We start from the raw sequence: 23,748 nt of genomic DNA on the forward strand, positions 1-23,748 counted from the left end.
TCCTTCAAAACCGAACTATTTGTTAGTTTACCTCAAATTTTCGGATCACATTGTCGTTTTTTCGTTCATTGCAGAATCTCGTCATATCTGGTACTGATGCCGAGAAGTGTGAGCACCAGCACTGTGATAAGTCTCAGAAGGCAGTGACCAACACGACTTAAAAGCTCTGCCTTGCACTTTTGATGCTGTGCCATAAATTTCTTCACTTAGAAGGAGCCAAAACACGATTGCTAGAAGTTTGAGGATGCTGCACTCGCATATTTATCAAAAAATTGACCAATGTTCGTGACTGTCATGTTGAGGCATGATGAGAAGTGGTTTATGAATGCAGCACACAAATATTGAGAAATGTGAGGGTGTAGACGCTATGACATATTAATTGCGTAATAATCCACCATCTTGTACGCAGACTTGTCAGTATGGCTAGTTGGACGAGTTTGTGGTATACGATGGCAGGAAATACGAGTGCATAACGTAGACAAGGACTAACCAAGGCTAGTAGTTTAGCTAAAGCACACCGCAATGTTATTATACACCACTCAGCTGCATATTTGCTTTGTTCATTATGTATTTCAATGGTGCAGAATTATTCTTTTTAAAAACTTCTCAATGCCTCATAATCATCACTTATATATTTTCCTTTTTCAGTCATTAATTCAAATTTAAGCATGTTTCATACATACTGTCTTATAATTAGCACATCTGTTTTAATAACTTTGTGCTATTCCAACTATTTGACCAGAAGATAAGCACAATATGTTTATGTTGCCAAGTAAAACCTGGCTGCAAACTTTTCTTTTGAGTAAATTAAGTTATGATTTTATTGTTCGGTGTAACCTGTGAGAGGCCGATTCACCAGTTGAAAATACAATATGCCGTGTAGTGCACAACAAATTTATTCTGCCAAACACAAAGCTTAAAATTTAGTTCTTGGCAGTATACTAAAAATTGGTGATCATATGATTGGGATCGTGCATGACTGAGCAGTTTACTCATGTATTCTATAGGGCAGATGGATTGGAATGTGCCGGGCCATTATGTTGCATTTTGATAAATGCAGAAAGACATTTCCTTAATTGTTCCTTCAGATGTCCAAATAATCCTCGAGCGCAATGCGGGTTGCTTGGGAGATGCAAATGTGATTGCAAGGTAATGTATGCATTCTCTTACTTCATCTATCAACTCATATTTTATGGCCTAATCGTGGCACCATAAACCATGCAAAGTATGTAAAGGTCTTCACTGTACAGAGCTAAAAACTTGCCATTTGGTGTTGAGCATACTGCACTTTCTCACATATAACCCTCCCCAAAATGTAGAGCAAATTCCGATCTGAATCCAAAGTGTAGACTACATGTTAATTTTGGTGTACAAAACAGCTTCACGGCAGAGCTTTACAGTAATCTAAGGAAAATGGCTTTAATGGCAATACACTGCTTTTTTTTCTTTTTTTTTTTTAGTTTTCTGCTGTTTGTAGTGGGGAGTGTGAGTTTATGCTGGAGTGGTTTATGTGCAAGAAATGTGGACTTGTTGGACCCATTACATAAGATTAAGCTGCTAAATGCAATACGAAGGTAACACCGTGTCATCTGTAGTTAACTTGATCAGCCTTAAATTTCCGAAACGGTAGAATGAGTTCCCATTTATAATTATGCTCACGTTCATTTTTCTCGCACACACACTTAAACTGCACTTGATGTTTAGCCCATTTAGCTTTCACATTTTAGCATGTACTGCCTAGATTCACATTACAAAATACTTGAATGCCTATCACAGCATATTTCTAGCGAGACATTAGTATGTACAGCTGTTTCAATTAATCCCGGAAATGTTTGTGGAAACCAATTCTGCACATCTCTTCGAGGCCGAGGACTTTGTGCGAAAGAGAACGTTAGCTTTGAGCTGTCAAGTCCACCGAATTGCTCCTATGCTGTCATTTTCCAAAGGTCTAGCCAGTCATGGCGTTCATTTTATGACATGCCCTTTCTGCTATTCGTGATCCCTTCACGTGTATTCCATCTTTACTATGCTTTTTGAAAATATTCTAATGGTAAAACAGATGATGGCGATAATGGCCAATCAGTTACAGTTAGCCAAAATGGTATAGTTGCTCCTGTGGAAAAAGTGTGGTTTCAGCTTTCAGAAACCTTTCAGCTGTGAAACTTGGGTCTATGATGGTTGGCATGACTTTCTATTTCACAGTGCATTGGGTTTAAGATTCTAATTCAATGAGATTTTCAACTGGTCTGTTATTCGCTCTATTTTTTGTGCTTATTCTCTTCTGTTTCTAACGTAGTGAATAATGATATTGTATACAGCAAAATGGTGCATCAGGGAGTAGTAATTTTACCGTAAATTGTACCATAACGAATACTTAATTGTGAGGTAAGGTAAAAGAGTATGCCATATTGTGTAATACAACTGTGCAATGTCATTTTTCATTATGCTGAAAAGAGTTTCTCTAGCATTGCTTACTGTCTTGTAAATAGTACCTTCGATAGGACATCAACACTTTCTTTTTTTCAAGTCAACCTTCCTCAAACTCTCCGTATTGATATTGTATTTGATAGATGTCACTACTAATTAAGATTCACTTCTTGAAAGCAATAAATATGGCGAAATCATGTGATAGCATTAATAACAGGCTGTCACTGATGTCCAAGTGTATACGCATCAACATTTTCTTCTCCCAAGCACTTCTGGAGTTGAAATCAACATTCCTTGATCAAAGTCATTGTCAGTGTTCTCCACAGGAAACACCTACTTCATCTATAGGCTATATATTTCATTATTATTAGAGTAACTTACTACTAATCAAGAGCTTGCAAACAATGTACACTAAAAACTATATCTTGATTAATCATTATGCCCAATACCTAATAAACCTCACAGGGGCGTCTGCGTTAGCAGGCGTTTGGTGTGTAGTGACACCACGGACTTGAGCTAACGGGGGAGTTTCGACTACCTCCCATGCCTAGCCGTGCGTGGCTTTGCCGTGTCCGGGGAAAAGGGGATCCTGGGTGTTGAGCCATCGTCGGGTGATTGGACCTTTAATGCACCCCGGCAGAGGCAACACACCCCTTTGGCCCCGGCTTCACGTAGACGGCACCCCTGGGCTGACCCATTCAGGGGAAATTGGCAGTCGCCTCCACCTATGTCTCTCCCCTACAACTTTGTCTTTAACTCTCAGTTCTTACCTGTCCTGTCGTCTTCTCTTTTCCGTTTACTTCCAATTTTCCTGGCTGCTAGGGTTAACCCCGGGGGACTGACCTCCCTTGGTCAGGACCACAGGGTTATAGTAGCAATGTATGGCTAACGTGTGTACACGTTTCCCTTGTTGGACTACATCGTGAATGGCCAGCATAGCTACCGAATGATCGTGCTTTTCTATGGAAAAAAGTACCCCCCCCTTTCCACAATGATCGGTCCCGTAAAAGGGGTCGCACCGAAGCAAATAGAAACTTTCTGGCTAAAGAGAGCGATTACACGAAATTCTTTGTTGTAACGTCATTGGCTGAGACTAAGATTCAGGACATATCACCATTTCCAATTGCAAAAGCAATCAAAGAATGCATTGGAAGCAATTACAGTGCAAAAAAAAAAAATTCAGATCTTCTCATAGAAGTGAAAAACAAAGAGCAAAGTGATAAAATCAGACACCTTGGAAAAATTGGACAGCATGAAGTTCCTGTAACAGCTCACCGATCTCTCAATTACACGCGAGGTGTAATATCCGACAACGAACTGTTGAAGTGCACCGACGCAGAAATTGAGGATGCTTCAGCGGATCAAGGTGTACTTGCCGCACGAGCAATCATCATTCGTAGAGATAAGAAGGAAACTCGAACAAGGATTGTAATACTAACCTTTGCAAGCATGACGCTTTCAGCTGCAGTTAAGGTAGCGTACCTTTACCTACGTGTGAGGCCCTACATACCTAATCCTCACAGGTGCTTCCGGTGCCAGAGGTTCGGGCACGGGTCTCATTCATGTCGTGGCAATCCAACCTGCATGAAATGCGGCCAGTATGAACATGATGATGGCGAGTGCACGAACGCTTTAGACTGTGTGAACTGCAAGGGGCCCCATGCAGCGTACTCACGCTCCTGCCCAGAATGGCAAAAAGAAAAAGACATACTTACACTGAAAACCAAAGAAAACCTATTGTATCCAGAAGCGCGCAAGCGAGTGGTTGTTGCCCAAAAGGGCACCTACGCTGAAGCTGTGCAAAGGGGGAAGGCACCCCCGACGGTCTCTGTAGGCACACAGGTCGAACTCCAGGACCTAGTGGCCGCAGTCCGTCCCCTAGATAAGAGCGAAAAAAGGCACCAAGTGCCTTTTTTCAGGGAGGCCCCAAATCCTCAACCAGTGTTGGTGCCAGCCAACCTAATGTCGAGGCAAAAGAGGTCTCAACGACGGTGCCGAGTAGCCAGCCTCCCTTGAGGAGGCCAGCATCGTCGCCGACCACCAACACTGTTGAGCACCCTGGTGGTGCTGATTCCATGGACATGAGTCCATCGGACACTGAAAGCCTGACAGACCCTGCTGCAACTAGCAGGGCAATCAGACAGCCCATCATCCCTTCCTGCAAAGGAGGGAAAGGGAGCCGAACCACATTTTCGACCTTACAAAAAAAGAAGTGACGAAGCACACGAATAGCGTCGCTTTTTAGCTTATGCACAACTAACTCTAAGTACTAAATTTTATACACATCATTTCGCGTAATGGCAGACATCATCCATTGAAACTGCAAAGGTATGACACGAAATTTAAGCGATGTTAAGGACATATTTACGAGCTTCTCTCCTGTAGCGTTATGCTTGCAGGAAACGAATCTGGGACCAAAAAACACCAAAATACTAAAAGTTTACACTGTTATAAGTCGCGACGGCTCGCAAAGCATCCGGTTGTCGGGCGGCGTCGCCATTGTTGTCCAAAGTGGTATAGCGGTAAGAGAAGTTATAGTTAACAGCTTCATTGAAATGGCTGCAGTCACCATTTTATCACACAAAACTATCACTATTTGTTCTATATACAGTCCACCTCATACATATTTTACTGTAAAATATCTAGAACAGATTGCAGAACAGTTACCTCAACCATTTTTAATGGCAGGAGGTTTCAATTCGCACAACATACTATGCAGTTGTGTAAAGACAGACAGTACAGGGCAGGTAATTTGAGATTTTATTCTCACTAACAATGGGTGTCTTTTAAACACTGGATCACCAACATACTGCTCTCCAGGCACAGGAGCCATGAGTTGCTTAGATTTGGCACTGTGCTCTAGCTCACTGTTTGCTGATTTTACATGGGAAACAATAAACAACCCTTACGGTAGTGACCATCTACCGTCGATTGCAAAACTAACATCACCACTTCCGACCATACGCTCTCGACCACAGTGTTTAAAGCGTCACAAAGCTAACTGGCCTTTGTTTACACAGAGAGCTAATAAACAGGATGAGTTCTCTGAACACCTAACCATAGATGAAATAAATGACAAGATCACCAATTGCATACTGTCTGCGGCAGAGCAAGCTTTGTTCCCCAGTTCTCAGAACTAGTGGGAACAAAGCTAAAGCCATAGTGGACCAGTGAGTGTGCAAAAGCCATAAAACTACAAAATAAAGCATGGTGCAACTTCGGTAAGTATCCCACATGTGACAACCTCCTTGCGTTCAAACAAGCTAAAGCAAAAGCACGCCCCGCCGCGGTGGTCTAGTGGCTGAGGTACTCGGCTGCTGACCCGCAGGTCGCGGGTTTGAATCCCGGCTGCGGCGGCTGCATTTCCGATGGAGGCGGAAATGTTGTAGGCCCGTGTGCTCAGATTTGGGTGCACGTTAAAGAACCCCAGGTGGTCTAAATTTATGGAGCCCTCCACTACGGCGTCTCTCATAATCATATGGTGGTTTTGGGACGTTAAACCCCACATATCAATCAATCAAAGCAAAAGCACGATATATTCGTAGAAATGCAGAAAAATCGTCCTGGCAGAAGTACATATCTACAATCAATAGCACAACCACATCCAAGAAAATGTGGAACCAGGTTAGAGAATTCAGTGGTGGCTATTCCTCATACGCAATACCCATACTTACAGACCCAGGCACACAGACATCTCTAGAGGCGCAGGCGAACATTTTAGGCGAACACTTTTACACTATATCCAGTTCCGCTAATTTCACGCCATCCTTCCTGGCATACAAACACAACCGAAAAACACAAACTACCAGTAACCGGTGGCCTAGATGAGCCGTACAACGTTCCCTTGACACTCCAAGAGTTAAGCACTGTGCTTTTGGCAGGAAAAAAGACAGCGGTCGGTCCAGAAAGAATTCATTACGCAATGCTCGCGCACCTGTCTCAAGCTGCCGTGCAAATATTATTAAAGTTTTTTTAACATAATTTGGAAAACTGGCAAAATGCCCACAAAATGGAAAATGGCAACCATAGTGCCATTTCTAAAGACTGGAAAACCACCTACTTTACCGGGTAGCTATAGGCCCATAGCACTTACAAGCTGTATGACAAAATCATACGAAAGCGTAATAAACAAAAGGCTAACATACACCCTTGAAATAGACAACCTACTAGATGATCATCAGTGTGGGTATAAGAAAGGCCATTCAACGATGGATCATCTTGTTCGTCTCGAACACACAGTACGTGAGGCCTTCTTACATAGGCAACACTGCCTAGCAGTGTTTTTTGACCTGGAGAAGGCCTACGACACCACGTGGAGGTACGGTATACTGAGAGACCTGGCAAATCTCTGAATACGCGGAAGAATGCCTAATTGCCTCTCTGACTTTCTATCAAACCGAAACTTCCAGGTACGGTTGGGCTCCACACTATCGCGGGTTTTCGTCCAAGAAAATGGTGTGCCGCAGGGTTGCGTGTTGAGCACTACACTGTTCGTAGTCAAAATGAATTCAGTTAATGAAGTAATCCCATCCTCCATCATGCACTCATTATATGTTGACGACCTTCAGATAGCATGTCGGGCCTCAAGCATATCCACATGTGAAAGGCAGCTGCAGCTAACCATCAACAAACTGACCAAATGGGCAGATCAAAATGGCTTTCGCTTTTTTACCCAGAAAGCCATTACCCTACTTTTCTCACAAAAGCGCGGCTTGTATCCGGACCCTGTTCTTAAAATCAACAACAGTGTGCTGCCACTCAAGTCAGAACACAAGTTCCTAGGCCTAGTCTTTGACAGGAAATTAAACTTCATTTCCCACATGAATTACACAAAAAAGAAAGCAAACAAAGCGCTCAACATTCTGAAAATACTATCCTGGAAACACTGGGGTGCCGATTGAGTCTGCCTTTTACGCATATTCCGCTCGATCGTGCGCAGCATACTTGACTATGGCAGCGTTATTTACGGTTCAGCCAGAAAATCTTACCTCAAACGTCTTGACCTAATACATCATCATGAATTGCGCTTGGCGACTGGAGGGTATATAACTTCACCTGTCCAGAGCTTATATGCTGAGAGCAACGAGCCTTGCCTGGAACAAAGAAGAGCGCTACTTACTGTATCCTATGTTTTAAGAACGTGATCGAAACCAAGCCACATATGTCACACTATTGTCTCTAACATCGGTACCAGAATACAATACAACCGACAGCACACGATAAGACCACTTCTCCTGCGCTTTGAAGAAATATGCCTAGACTACAAAGTACCGAATCAGGCACTAAGCGTTGTCCAAATGCCGGAAAGACTGGCTCCATGGGTGGACTTTTCGCACTATGCTGACTTTGCCTTAACTCATTTAAGGAAGAAGAAAACTCCACGTGAACAAATTATCCAGGATTACCTAGCCGTACAAGAAAAATATAACATGCACTTTGAATACTACACTGATGGATCAAAAACACATGAATATACAGGAAGTGCTGTCATATCAAAACACTCAGAAACATGTATAAGACTGCCACCATTTGTATCTATCTTCACAGCAGAAGTATATGCTCTTGTGATTGCTCTCGAAGAAATCTTATCGAGAAATCACAAAAAAGTTGTCATATACACTGACCCACTTAGTGCATTAAAAGCCCTACATTTAAGGTCAGAAAACGAACCGTTTCTCGGGGACATTTTACAGAAGCTAGAAAGAGCTAAAAAAAATGGCAAGACAATACGGCTTGTATGGGTGCCGAGCCTTGTTGGTATCCTAGGAAACGAAAAAGCAGACAGGGTAGCAACAAGGGCAGGTCATCAAAAAATAGCAGAAATAAGGGCACCATTCAGAGACTGTTTCAACAGTTGTCGGGCAGCCTTTAGGGCAAAATGGCAAGAAGAGTGGCAGGCTCAAGTGCATAACAAGCTGCACATTGTGAAGCTTATTCTACAAGAATGGAAGTCATGCAATCACCAAAAGCGCTTCATCGAAGTAATACTATGCCGCCTGCGAATAGGTCATACTCACCTCACCCACTTCTTGTTGCGCGGAGAAAATCAAGCAGAATGCGAATATTGCAAGGAAGCTCTGACTATCAATCATATTTTAATAACATGCCCAGTCTTTGAAAAAAGAAGACAGGCTTATTTTAAACAATTTTCCAGAACACAAACACCTCTCCACCCAATGTTAATACTATCAGAAAATGCAATCATCCCCATAGAGGATGTTTTCCGGTTTCTAGAGGCCGCAGGCCTTTTAAACAAACTGTAAACAGAAATCTGTTTTTCATCTCATATTTTAACCCTATTATCAAAATCACCTAGTGTCTGGCGCATCATAGCCATTGTTGCTTTTGCACCATAAAACTCAATGTAACTAACTCTCACTCTTTTATCTTTCCTGTCTACTTTTTTTTAAATTTTATTGGTCACACTTTTTACAAAAAATTTTCATACACTGCGTGGACCGATAGCCATAGGCTAGTTTGAGTCCAAAAAAGTTAGATTTATAAAGGCACTTTGGAAAAGTGTAACTAAAGAAGTTATACAATATCACTAAAGAATTAACTAAAGTTTTTACAATCTAATGTAATAAAGAATCGGCAAAGAAACATTACAGTGCATGAAATAACCGCACTAAACCGTTACAATGCACGAGAGAACGAAAACGGAATAAACACCTACTTTCATATTGAAATCAAGACAGTCATCAGACTAATTATGACAGGACATTAATAAATCAGTACATTCTTCTAAATAGTGTTTTTCTAGTGCCTTAGTGAAATTAGAGCATGTTTTTGTTTCAAAAGGAATAACATTCCAGATTTCAATACCAACAAACTGTAAAAGCCGTTCACCATATACGTTGTTAGTTCGTGGAATATTCCATTTACCAAAGGTTAGTTGTCTAGTAGAACGAGAAGGGGCGGAAAACATCGACACATGAAAAGGGTGGTTGTAATTAATAACTCCCTTCTGTTTACTTCCGATTTTTCTTGGCAGCAAGGGTTAACCTTGTGTATGTGCTCTGTCTTGAGCACAATACATTTGGTTATAGCGGCTGTGTACAGCTGATGTTGACATGCCTCATATAATTTTACGACCTGTCACGTCCCTTGTTGGGCTCCATGGTGGGCAGCTGGCATGGCTGCCGTACTTACTCCTATTTCATGGCTTTTTCTTCTCTCCCTTCACTGCACTATCGTCCTCTCTTGAAGAGAGGGCGCACCGAAAACGTTTGCAATAATTTCAGAAAACCCAAACAAACTTTTCCCCGCTACCATGTAATTCACTGTGAAACTGCTGAAAAGAACGCCAGAACGATCTTGCCTTTTGTTGTCTCCAAATGCCTCACCACTGCACTTGGCCCAGGTTACCGAGGGATCTCCTCTTTGAGGTAAAAAGTCAGACCCAGTATGAAAACCTCTCAAAACTAGAATCACTTGGAAACAGTCCTATCTCAATTACACCACACCACTCACTCAACACTTCCCGAGGCATTGTATCATATCAAGACTTGCTTGGCCTGACTGAAGGCGAGCTCCTCGAGGGCTGGAAGGACCAGCAGGTGACACAAGTACGAAGAATCAAAATCAGGCGTGATAAGACGGAAGTCCCAACAAAAGATATAATTGTGACATTTTGCACCAGTACCCTGCCTGAACATCTCGAAACAGGATACTTGAAGTTGAATGTGCGACCCTACATCCCCAACCCACAACGTTGCTTTAAATGCCAGCGTTTTGGTCACGGCTCGCAGAGTTGCCGCGGAAAACTCACCTGTGCAAAGTGCGCCACCACAAGACACGCCACAGATGATTGTAATGTGAAGGACGGGGCCCACTGTGCAAACTGCAATGGTGCACACCCCGCATACTCCCAAACCTGTCCAACATGGAAAAAGGAAAAAGGAATAGTTACAATTAAAGTCACACAAAACATAACTTTCCGAGAAGCCCGACAATAGGTATCTGGTCTTTTCACAAATAAACCATCGTTCGCCGATGTAGTGCAACAGGGGGCAGCACTACAACGACCTGCGGCAGCTGCCCATGCCAGGCACAGTGGGCCCAGGCAGTTGCCAATGCTCCCCCGCCCCCCTCCCCATGGTGGGAACAGCCAAGGCTGCCCTGCCACTCGTCCCCACGGCCACGCCAGCGGCTGCTGCAAGCTCTTGCAGGAGCAAAGGTAGCCTCTAGGCCAATGGTGCCAAAGGTTACGCCTCCTGAGGTCTAGGAGACCCGAGGGTTGGCAAATATAAAAACCTCGGCTCACCAGGCGAGGCCCCAAGCTCGAAACAAGCTCGCGAATGCGGGCACGCAGTGCCTCTGTTGAGGCTATGGACACCACTGTAACCGTGGTGCCAAAAGATCGGCGTAGCTCTCTGAAGCGCGCCAAGAGAAATAAAAAGCGGGGCCGGATGACGGCCCTGTTACCTGAGTCTTGACATCCAGCTTAAAGAGCAGACACACCCATTTTGTACACACAGCACTACTTTTCTTCCAATATGGAAACACAAATTATACATTGGAATGTCAGAGGACTGCTTAAAAACCTCAACGACGTCCAAGAACTCTTACACAAACACTCACCAAAAGTGCTCTGTGTAGAGGAAACACACCTAAAATCCTCCAATACAAATTTTCTACGTGCTTACGTCATATTTTGAAAGGACCGAGATGATGCTGTGCATCCAGTGACGTGGCCATTATGGTTAATGAAGAAGTAGCGTGTACACATTTACCACTTCAGACATCCCTCGAGGCGGTGGCTGTCCGAGCAGTACTTTTAAACAAACTCGTCACCGTCTGCTCTCTGTACATGCCTCCACACCACCGTCTTGAAAGACGTGTATTCTAGTCTTTGATAAACGATCTACCTGACCCTTATCTGCTCCTTGGGGACCTAAATGCACATAGCGGTTTGTGGGGCGATTCTCACTGTGATGCACGAGGTCGTCTCATTGAACAATTTCTCTTCTCTTCAGGTGCCTGTTTGTTGAATATGAAAGAGCGAACATACTATAACGTCGCCAACAAATTTTACTCGTCTATAGACCTCAGCATCGTATCACCTTCACTTCTACCCCTATTGAAATGGAAAGTCATAAATAATCCATATGGAAGTGACCATTTTTCTGTAGTGTTGAGTTCACCAACAACATATGAATGTCTTCCACATGTTCCCAAATGGCTGATAAACAAAGCAGACTGCGAACATCTTCACAACACTACTCGTTTAAGTTGGACAGACATATGTAGGTTAAACATAGATGAAGCTGTGGATTACATCACAGCTTTTCTTACTGACACAGCAGCCAAGTGCATACCGCAAACATATGGAATGCCTGGCAAGCGACGTGTCCTATGGTGGAACACTGAGTGTCGGAATGCGCGAAAGGAGCAGAACAGGGCATGGAGGTTGCTTCGAAACTCACCGACGGCCGACAATCTTGACAGCTTTAAGAAAATTAAGTCTCAAGGCAAGAGAACGCGTCGGCAGGCCAGAAGTGAAAGCTGGCAGAAGTTCTTAGGGATCAATTCATATACACAGGAGGCTAAAGTGTGGAACATGGTTAGTAGAATAGCAGGAAGACAAGTACACTCACTCCCACTCGAAAAGGCTTACGATACGACATGGCGCTTTGGAATATTAAGAGACCCGTCTCATCTTGGCGTGCGTAGAAGAATGTTTAACATAGTCGAAAGTTATTTGTCAAATCAGACATTCCGTGTCCGAGTAGGCAGCATTCTTTCCCAAACATTTGTCCAAGAAATAGGAGTGCCGCGAGGTGGTGAACTTAGCTGCACACTTTTCATTATCAAAATGAATTCCTTGCGCTTGTCTATCCCTCGAAATATGTTTTACTGCACATATGTTGACGACGTCCAGCTTGGTTTTAAGTCTTGTAATCTGGCCTTGTGTGAGCGGCAGGTTCAGTTGGACAGAAGAAAACAGGTTTCGGCTGAAGGCACAGAAAAGCATGTGTGTCTTGTTTTCCAGGAAGAGAGGCCTTCATTCCGAACCTGATATTCAACTGCATGGGCAACGTCTTGCTGTTAATACTGAACACAAATCCTTAGGCCTAATATTGAACACTAAGCTAAGCTTCATACCACACATCAAGTATTTAAAAAACAACTGCATAAGAGCCATAAATGTTCTAGAAGTGTTGTCACATACTACATGGGGAAGTGACAAGAAGTGTTTAATGAATCTGTATAAAAGCCTCATACATACTCGCCTAGACTATGGGGCAATAGTATATCGGTCTACGATGCCTACTGCCCTTAAAATGCTTGACCCTGTTCATCATCTAGGCATCCGCCTCTCCACAGGTGCTTTTAGTACTAGTACCGTAGAGAGCCTGTACGTGGAATCGAACGAATGGTCGCTCTACCTACAGAGATGTTACATGTATAATGAAGGAATGATGACAACAAAAGGGAACAACAATCATCATCGCATAGTAAGGCACCACGAGATCGGCGCTCGAGCTCTTCCATCTTCCTCGTTCTGTCGCTATCTCGAATCTTCCACCTGCCCGTTTAGTTCGCCCAATAAACCTCTTTACATTTGGTGGATCGTGCTGGGTAACCACTTCGCCTACAACCTGGAACTCCGATCCTGCACCCTGCCATCGACCATGCAAGTTGACGCTGCCCAACAAACAGTATCTCTCGTGGCCGCTACTTGCCCTGGCCCGGTTCATCAGTGAGACCCCCCCCGATCTTTGCGGGCACCGAAGACCAGGACGTCGAGGAGTGACTCTCGTCATATGAGAAAGTCAGTAGACCCAACAGGTGGGATGATGCTGCTAAGTTGGCCACTGTCAATTTTTATCTCACTGATGTGGCCAAGCTGTGGTATACGAACCATGAAACCGAGTTCGCGAATTGGTCCGCCTTCAAGGAGGCGATATGTGCCGTTTTTGGTCGCCCTGCCTTACGGAAGCTACGTGCCGAACAACGTCTGCGCACACGGGCACAGGAGCCAGGTGAAACTTTCACATCATATATAGAAATTGTGATCGATCTCTGTCGGCGCATCGATGCTTCCATGAGCGAGAGTGCGAAGATACAGCACATTATGAAGGGCGTCGACAATGACGTTTTCCAGGTGCTTCTTGCGAAGTCTCCTAGCACTGTGGCAGAAGTGACTTTGTGCCAAAGCTATGATGAATTGCGGAGGCAACGAGCTCAGACGCGATGCTCATTCCAGACAATCCAACCAATGACCGCACTGGACGTTATGACTGACCAGACAAACCTTCTCGCACAAATGAAAGACTTCGTGCGAGAGGAAGTGGCTCGGCAGCTTTCTCTACTGTATTTTGCTCAACGCCAGGAGCTCTCGCAGCAACAGCCACTGCGACACCCACCCCCATTGGCTCCCATGCTCCAACATGTGGTCCAGGAGCAGATCTCCGATGCTATGCCGGTGCCCTTGCAGCAGCCCCCCGTCACCGCGCCTCTTACTTACGCTGAGGCACTAAAGCGGCAGCAGCCACACCACCCCCCGCCGTTCCAGGGACTGCCATATACCTCAGCCCCAACTCAGCCGTCCACCGCCTGGGTTCCTCCCATTGCCACCACAGCCCCGCATGGGCTGCTCCCCTCGTCGCCAATACTTGGAGAACGCGCGATAACCGGCCCATCTGTTTTGCGTGCAGCGGCCCTGGCCATATCGCCCGTTACTGCCGTCGTCGTGTGCCGGGATACACAGATGCCCGGACACAGAACCATTTCATGGACCTTCCTCCATCTCGTCTGGAAAATTCTGTTCCTCAGTCAAGCTCGTCTTCACGAGAATATCCGCGTACTATGTCTGGTTGCTCACCTTCACCCTGTCGTCGCTCCCTGTCACCCATGCGTCGTCGGCCAGCTCCTGAACACAAGGGAAACTAACCGCCGCAGTTCAGGAGGCAAGAACTGCGCTGTCGAAATGCTCAAGTCCTCGGACATTGCCATCGAATATTGTCGAAGTTTTTGTAGATGGTACTCGAGCATATGCTCTAGTGGATACCAGTGCTGCTGTTTTCGTGATAGGCGCTAAACTTTGCCGCAAGCTCCGAAAAGTGACGACACCTCTTAATATGATGTCCTTGCAAACAGCGAATGGGGAGCAGGTTCAGCCTGTAGCCGCCTGTACTGTCCGACTGATGATCGCGAAGGACCACTACATTGTTGAGTTTATTGTCCTTTCGCCATGCACACACAACATCATACTTGGATGGGATTTTTTATCGCGTAACCATGCCATTATTGATTGTGCAAGATGGGAGCTTGAACTTTTCCCGTTTTACGACCAACCAACCAGCCTCATTCAGCCCGCCGTACACAAACTCGTCGTCAAAGAAGGCACTGAAATTCCTCTGACAGCAGCTGTGTCGCTCCTCGTGTTCTGTGACGGCATTAGGGACAAAGCTGCCTTCTTTGAACCATCAAGCCTCTTCTTTAGTCGAAGATCACTTTTTCTGCCTTATTCAACCCTCTCTATTTCTGAAGGAAACAGTGCTCTTTGCCTCATCGATCCCCTTCCGTATCCCGTCGAACTGTTTCAAGGTGAATCTCTTAGACACGTGCATGCCATTGATAAGGAACAAATTTTTACCATGCCGCCAGATTGTTCCGGTGACTACGACGCCATCAGTGCCCTCAACCCTTCCAATATACCACCTTCCGAGCTTTTCGATTCATCGATTACCGACGGACTCTCGCCATCTGAACGCTCTGAGCTTCTTCAGCTACTCTACCAGTTTCGTGAATCCTTTGACGTTGCTCAACCTACCCTTGGCCGAACTCCAAGTTTTTTTCACTGCATCGACACAGGTTCCAACGCGCCAATACGACAGTGACCATACCGTGTTTCCGCCACGGAACGTCAGGTTATCACTGAACAGGTTGACGATATGCTCAAGTGTGACGTTATCCGACCTTCCCAAAGTCCATGGGCATCGCCTGTCATTCTTGTTAAAAAGAAGGATGGTACAATTCGCTTCTGTGTTGATTACAGGCGCTTAAATAAGATCACTCGCAAAGACATATACCCTTTGCCCCGGATTGATGACGCCCTTGATTGCTTACAAGGTGCCGAGTTTTTTTTGTCGTTAGATTTGCGTTCGGGGTATTGACAGGTGCCCTTAGCAGATGGGGATCGTCCAAAAACAGCCTTCGTGACACCGGACGGGCTATATGAGTTCAATGTCATGCCCTTCGGCCTCTGCAATGTGCCGGCCACATTCGAGCGCATGATGGACTCGGTTCTGCGGGGTTTGAAATATATGCCTCTGCTACCTCGACGATGTCGTCGTCTTTGCACCCGATTTCACAACACATCTTGTACGCCTGAAACATGTTCTCACGTGTCTGAAGAATGCGCAGCTCCAACTGAATCTCAAGAAATGCCACTTTGCTGCTCGGACGCTCACCATTCTCGGTCACGTCGTATCAAAAGATGGCGTTCTTCCCGACCCGGCTAAACTACGCACTGTCGCTGAATTCCCCAAACCAACGACTGTAAAACAGTTACGCAGCTTCGTAGGATTGTTCTCCTACTTTCGTCGGTTTGTGCGCAACTTTGCCTCCATAATTGCCCCTTTGACTAAACTTTTAAGCAGTGCCAACGACATCTCATCATCTCCGAATGTCTTCCGAATGTGATCACGCATTTACCACTCTTCGCCGTCTCTTGACATCACCGCCTATATTGCGCCACTATGATCCCACGGTTGCAACTGAAATCCATACAGACGCCAGCAGTGTCGGTCTCGGTGCAGTTCTCGCTCAACGCAAGCCCGGATCCCCTGAGTATGTCGTCGCCTACGCCAGCAGAACACTCAACAAGGCTGAGGTAAACTACAGTGTTACCGAAAAAGAGTGCTTAGCCATAGTTTGGACAATTGTGAAATTTTGCCCATACTTATATGGCCGCACCTTTGCTGTAGTTACAGACCACCATGCCTTATGTTGGTTGTCGTCACTGAAGGATCCGTCAGGTCGCCTTGCTCGTTGGGCTCTGCGACTTGAAGAGTATGACATCCGCGTCGTGTACCGTTCCGGCCGCCAACATACCGATGCTGATGCGCTCTCACGATCACCACTGTCCGCTGAGGTTGCCTTTATATCTTTTATAGAACACCCGCTGTCCGCTCTTGACATCGACTCAATGACCTCTGCACAGCGCGACGATCCATGGATAACTTCGCTTCTGGACGTCTTATCTGGGGTACCGACACTTCCCACCACTCGAGCAATGCAACGCCAGGCTTCGCACTTCACCTACGAGGTGGCCTCTTGTACCGGCGCAATTACTCACCAGACGGCAGGAAGTGGCTGCTCGTTATTCCCTGAAAGCTGTGCTCTACAATCTGTGCATCATTTCACTCCGACCCGCAATGCGCTCACGCTGGTGTCTTCAAGACCTATGAACGTTTAAGGAAGCGGTACTACTGGCGTGGGATGTTTACTTTTGTTCGTCGTTTTATTCGCGGCTGCCACGAGTGTCAGCAACGAAAACAGCCACCGAATGCAGGAGCAGCTCCACTACAGCCGCTTGTGTGCCCTGACCGCCCATTCGATCGCGTCGGAATCGACCTCTATGGACCACTGCCATTGACTGCTGCCATTGACCACAGCAGGTAACCGGTGGGCTATCGTTGCTGTAGATCACCTGACACGGTACTCCAAAACCGCTGCTCTTCCTACGACGACCACTCAGGACGTCGCATCTTTCATCCTACATCTGTTTGTGTTGCGTCACGGCCCTCCTCGTGAGCTCCTCAGTGACCGGGGCCGTGTATTTCTATCCGACGTAATCCAAGCACATCTCCGTCAGTGCCTTATTGTACATCGGATGAGTACTGCTTACCACTCTCAGACGAATGGCCTGACTGAGCGGTTTAATCGGACCCTGGGTGACATGCTTGCGACGCATGTGGCATCTGACCAAACGAACTGGGACCTGGTTCTTCCGTTTGGGAACTACGCGTACAACACCGCTACCCTAGTCACCATCGGCTTTTCCCCATTCTACCTTCTATACGGACGTCAACCATTGCACACAATTGACACTTTGCTGCCATACGCACCAGATGTATCTGAGTGCACGACCATGTCTGAAGCCACCCGTCATGCTGAAGAATGCCGCCAACTAGCGAAGCAGTTTACTACGGCTGACCAGCAATGCCAGAAAAAGGCCCACGTTGACGACCACCCTCCTGCGCAAAGTTCGCCCCTGCAACCCTTGTATGGCTGTATGTACCACCCTGTGCACCTGGTTTGTCTACCAAACTACTTTCAAATTACCATGATTCATACCGCGTGGTAGAGCGCACATCGCCCGTCAATTACGCCATTGAATCGCTTACGCCATTCGGTGACCATCGTCGGCTTGGACACGATATTGTTCACATGGACCGCTTGAGGCCGTACTTCGACCCGCTTGTTCCCACCTGTTAGATTGCCAGGATGGCTTCATATTTCTCGACGGGGGCAATTATAATGAAGGAATGATGACAATAAAAGGGAACAACAATCATCATCGCAGAGTAACGCACCACGAAATCGGCGCTCGAGCTCCTCCATCTTCCTCGTCCTGTCGCTATCTGGAATCTTCCACCTGCCCATTTCGTTTGCCTAATAAACCTCTTTACACGTCTTTTAAATATTATCTCAATGTAAACGCAGACAAGAATTGCCCATCACATTCCACAATGAATGACATGTTAAGCCTCGCTGTATTTGAAAAACGGCCTTCTATGAGACAGCCCTACTCACTCCGTGTGAGGGGTCTAGCGAAGGAAACCGGTGTGCCACTTGAACATCGTTCGAAGGCTCCCGCAGTATGCCTGCCATTGTGGCAGTGGCAGGCGATAGATTGCGATGTGTCTTTCTTGGAGGTTACGAAGCATGCACCAATTGCACATATCCAGACATACTTCCTTGAACTACAACATAAATACATATGTCCTGAGTTCTTAATGGATGCTTCAAAGTCTAACACTTCTGTCTCGTATGCAGCCGTCGGCCCATCCGTTTCGGAAGCCGGCGTTCTGCACTTTGTTACAGGCATTTTTACCGGCGAAGCTTATGCGATACTTGCGGCTGTTAAACACATTAAACAAATAAAACTACAGAAGGCAATAATATGTACAGATTGCCTAAGCATAGTAAAAGCTTTGAAAACACCTAAAAAGCACAAAAACCCTGTCCTTGTCTCGCTTCATTCGCTTTTATGCACAATCTACTCATCCAAGCAGCATGTCATAGTCTGCTGGGTGCCAGGTCACCGTGAAATACAAGACAATGTTCTGGTGGACCAGCTAGCTGAATCCACCAACAAAACCGCTATCAACACTGCGATACCAATTCCTGCACTTGACTTGAAACCTTTTCCAAAACAAAAACTCGGGGGTTATTTGCAGAGCACATGGGACACACACACAGGTAATAAATTGCATGTCATCAAGCCGTACCTTGGTCATTGGCCGCCAGTATCAAAATCACGCCGCACAGAAGTAATTCTTACAAGGTTAAGAACAGGACATACACACACAACACATTTGTTTCTTTTATCCGGGGACGTTCCACCTTTGTGTGACAGATAGACAAGCTAAAAAGACAACACTTTCCATTAGCCTCCCTACAACAGATACCACTACATCCTGCAATATTTGTCGGTAGGGAACCACTTTTCACACATAAATCGTTGTTAGCTTTTTTAAAAGATGTTTGTATTTTTCGTATCATATACCCGGGAATTCCGTAGCACGATGTCTCCAGAAAGGTCTCCGCTGCGGTGGCTACACTCAACAAAGCACCTGCCTCACGGCCCTTAGACGCAAGGGTGTGAACGATCAAGGCACTAGTGCTTATGCCATACATGCCCACCATGGTTTTTATTATCACAAACTTTCATCGTCCATTAACCCCACACAATTTTCATGGCATGGTCATGATTTTATTACTTCTATGTTCTTACCCGCCTTAGGGCAAGGAATTTTAAGGCCCTTATACAGCCGCTAACCACAATCATTGTTCACATCTTTTGCCCCATGAACTGGCGCTCTTTGGCCATCAAATGGCTCTTGCGCTACAAAGACAAAGCACCAATCATCATCATCGTCATCAATACCTAATACAAGTAACTTCTGATGACAAATTTATGCTAGCCTTTAACATTAACTGGGCAGATATAGTGTCGGTTGTGGAAAGTGTAGATCACTGGGGGCAGAGGGATCAAACCCACCCCCTTTTTCAATTTTTTTTTTTTTCAATTTTGCATATGCACATAAGCACACAAAGGTACAAGCACATGTAGAAACAGCTGCATAAAATGCGGTTATACCTTTCCCCTCTCCCTCCAAACATTGCTGGCCATTTAATTTTTGTAGGTAATGCAGAGCGCACTTAACAGCCTTCTTCAGTGCCTATAAGCAACGCAATTTAAGTGCACCTGTAACATGTCAAAAAACATTTTTTTAAAGAGTCTTGGCCTCATTCTCATGACTCCTGTTTTGCAGGAGAATACGATGGGACGACGACGACGACATCGAGGACCTGGCAGGGCGGTTTGACGTCATCATATCGGCCGACTGGTACGTATAATAGCTTTCACGTGTAACTGGCGACTTTTGAAGTTTTTGACCGCTACAGACTTTGCATTTGTGTGGCGATAAATACGTTGGGGTGTGGTGTAGTTATACTGAGACCCAGTACAACACTGCATGCGGAATAGTTCACAGGAAAACGGCTGATGCGGAGCTGCATCCCTCTGCTTGCGACTTTCTAAGAGCATGTCTGCGCTCTACTTGAAGGACATTAGCTCAATACAGTCAAGACGAAACCGGGCGGGCCAGTCGCCGTGAAGTTTTGCCAGGCGAGATCCACCGGCAACCTAGAACATCCTAAATCCTACACCAATGTTACATATGTTCAGTATGTTAATGCTGCTTTGTTGTATTTACTCGAATCTAGGCCGACCCCGATTCCGAGCTGACCCCCAATATTCTTAAGTTTGAAAAAAAAAAAAAAAACTTACCTCGAATGTAGGCCGAACGAAACAGCGAAGACAGCGTTTACAAAGAGAAAACATTCATTGAGCATGAAACGGAACAAAACAGTTCGTTTATGATGCAAATAACTCGAGAAATGTACAGCCACTAGTCCCATTGTGTGTTTCTTTGTTCTTGCTTTTTTCACACACTGCTTCTATTTATTTGCATCTTAAAGATGCCTTGCTTGCCGATGTCGCGCTCATTCCGAGCCATCATTACTGCTTCCCTCGTCTCTGACTTTGTTGTCGCTGTCTTCAAACAGTGCGCAATCCTCGGTGCCATCAAGTGCATTAGATCAAAGTACTTGGGATGTCATCCCATGCTGAAGCCCCTCCAGCAACACACATTTTTTTCGTCCATTCCAAAGTATCTACTCAGGACGTCATGAAAATGCTGAAGCATCACATCATAGATCAGGGGACAAAAGACGTTAGAGCTATTCTCGGTCTGGATCTTGAAAAGGCCTTTGACAATGTCTCGCACTCCCACGTACTTGCCTCCATCTTTTCTTTCAACTTAGGAGCCAACTTTCATAAGTTCACGAGCTCGTTCCTCAGAAATAGAAAAGCCACTATACAGCTTGGGGATCTCAAGTTTGAGCCCTACAATCTCGGTTCCTTCGGCACCCCGCAGGGCTCAGTCATCTCCCCACTGCTTTTTAACATTGTAATGTGCGGCCTTGCTGCAAAGCTCTCAAACCAAGAGGGCATCAAGTTCGCCATCTACGCGGACGACATCACCATATGGAGTGTCGGTGGCTCGGAGGGCTCTGTGGAGAGCTCTCTTCAAGAGGCCGTAGACTGTGTTGAAGTCTTCATAAAGGAAATGGGCCTCAAGCTCTTGCCAGCAAATCCGAACTTCTTTTATATCGACCCACGAGACGGGGACCCAAACCCAAAAACTGGCAACCACTGGCTGACATCGACATTAGGCTGCACACGGCATCGGGGCAGCGTATTCCAAGGGTGGACTTCATACGCGTTCTGGGCATGATTATCGAGGCTAATGGACAGAACGGCCGCACGATCGACCGTCTGACTTCTAAGGCGGAAGGGGCCATCCGACTAATCTCACGCATTTCCAACAGTCGGGGTGGTCTTCGAGAGCACAACCTCCTCAGACTATTCCATGCATTCTTGATGAGCCACATAAGCTATGTCGCATCTATGCACAGGGGGCAACTCCATGAAAGAAATAAATTGAACATCCTCATAAGGAAAAGCATCAAGAAAGTTCTTGGCATTCCTATGCGCACAAGCACTGAGAACCTTATGAAACTTGGGAGTCCACAAGACGCTTGAAGAAGTTATCGAGGCTCAACAAACGGCACAGGTTGCCAGGCTTTCGATCACGCCAGCGGGGAGAAAGATTCTCGTTGACACTGGAGTCAACCCCCTGACGCTCGAAGTGCAAAACACGCCACTCGATGATTATATACGCTCTCGCATCAAAGTATGCCCCCTTCCACGAAATATGCATCCACAGTACAACACGGGCAGGCGTGTCGCTCGAGCCTCCTCTCTTTTAGCTCAAGCTCACAAACACTCGTCTGTTTCATGCTTTGTTTTGTTGATGTCGCCCAGTATGGCGTTTCCGCTCGCTTTGCGGTAGTATCCGTAGACACTAAGGGTCAGATTTTATTCTCGGCGTCGGTTTGAACCCCTTCTTACAAAGCAGAACAGATGGCCATTGCACTAGCACTCCTTGATCCACAAAGGGCTGATATTTATACGGACTCTAAATCGGCTGCTAGGGCCTTCGCTTCTGGTTCCGTGTGCAAGGAAGTTTTGAGAATTCTCGCTCACAAGGAACTCGCCCACCACACAATTATTTGGTTCCCTGCTCACCTTGGCTTGAGGGTCGGAGGCCTTCCCAATGTCAACGAGCTAGCCCACTCCAAGGCGCGAGGCTTCACTTACCGCGCCGGGACTTGTGCTTCTCAGACAGAGGAGTCAGCCACCAGCCTTCATTTTAGAGACATTTTGACTACCTTCAACAAGATCACGAAGCATTATCAATTAGGCCGTAGGTCATTTCCATTGCTACACGAAAAGTTGTCTAGGCCACAGGCAATCTCTCTTCGCATGCTTCAGACGGGAGCATACCCTAGCCTCGTAACCTATAGCCATTACTCCCATATTTCAGAACTTTGTCCGGACTGCCAGAATCGCAGCGATTTTAACCACATGCTCTGGAGGTGCCCCTCTTTACAAAGAAAAAATGAAGAATTTTCTGAGAACTCCTTTCATTTAATGCTCACGAGTCCGGTTCTCATACAACTCAAGGCTGTCCAGAAGGCCCACGATGCGGCGGTGAGGCTGGGCCTCCCAGTCCCAACGTGGGAGCGGCCCGCGATCCTACCCCTATAAAACGGGGGTGGAATCCTTCAGGACCCCAATAAAAGTTTTTCATCCATCCATCCATCCATCCATCCATCCATCCATTCCAAAGTACAGCCGGGCTTCAACGTTTGACGACAACTCCATGGCTAGGTTAACTTTCCTTTCATAAGCGGCGCTGTAATGACACTGCCTGTTTGGTGCCATTGAGCTACGCCACACACGGACCACTCGAAGCACGACTTGAAATGACAAATGGCTCATATCGGGGTTTTGAGATGGTAAACCCCACATGTCATCATTAAGGTTTGAGGGGCTTTCAATAAATGAGGGCACATTTCATGCCGAGTGTGTTCAGCAAAAAAATATCAAAGAAAAAAAGAAAACAATGGTGAAGCTGCATGTCACGATAGATTACTTGGAGGGATAGACATTACTTTTACAGTGAAATCAACAACTATGATGTTAGGCAAGCTTCACCAACAAAAATTTGATCATTTGGTTTATGGTGCATGTCTTCACTGCAGAATTAAAATGGAGAATTAACGAAGCAGTGTTAATTTAACAGAAATTTAACAGAAATGGCTGCTCAGCATCATTGTGAGTGCTAGCCTTAATTCAACATTTGAGTCTTGTGTGTGAACATAGTCTACGATATTTCATTAAGTTTGACATTTCATAACTGCATTAAGTGACACCGAGCTCGATTGCCATTCGGTTTTCACGTTTACTCGCAGCCTATTCTTTGACGATGGACGACAGCCTCTCGTCAACACGATCTGGAAACTGTTAGGAGACAAGGTAAGCCTTGTCGATTCAATTAGAGTCGGCTGAATCATTCAACGTGCTGTCTTTTCCTATATTTGTGTGCGTGTTTCCCTGATTTTTTTTTTTTGTTGTTGAGTGTTTATTTCATTCCGTACAGCTCTGAAAAA

General features: G+C 45.7%; 1 protein-coding gene across 1 annotated transcript in view; it reads left to right on the forward strand.

The window, feature by feature from the left end:
* Positions 1-23,748, forward strand: part of LOC119185348 (calmodulin-lysine N-methyltransferase) — a 71,674-nt gene that overhangs the window by 23,135 nt on the left and 24,791 nt on the right. The window contains exons 7-9 of the mRNA XM_037434402.2: positions 1,089-1,149; positions 19,941-20,015; positions 23,551-23,614. Of these exons, the coding sequence (XP_037290299.1) occupies positions 1,089-1,149; positions 19,941-20,015; positions 23,551-23,614 (200 nt within the window). The remainder of the gene's footprint in view (positions 1-1,088; positions 1,150-19,940; positions 20,016-23,550; positions 23,615-23,748) is intronic.

This window comes from Rhipicephalus microplus, chromosome 8 (genome assembly GCF_043290135.1).
Source record: "Rhipicephalus microplus isolate Deutch F79 chromosome 8, USDA_Rmic, whole genome shotgun sequence".
NCBI classification, from domain to species: domain Eukaryota; kingdom Metazoa; phylum Arthropoda; class Arachnida; order Ixodida; family Ixodidae; genus Rhipicephalus; species Rhipicephalus microplus.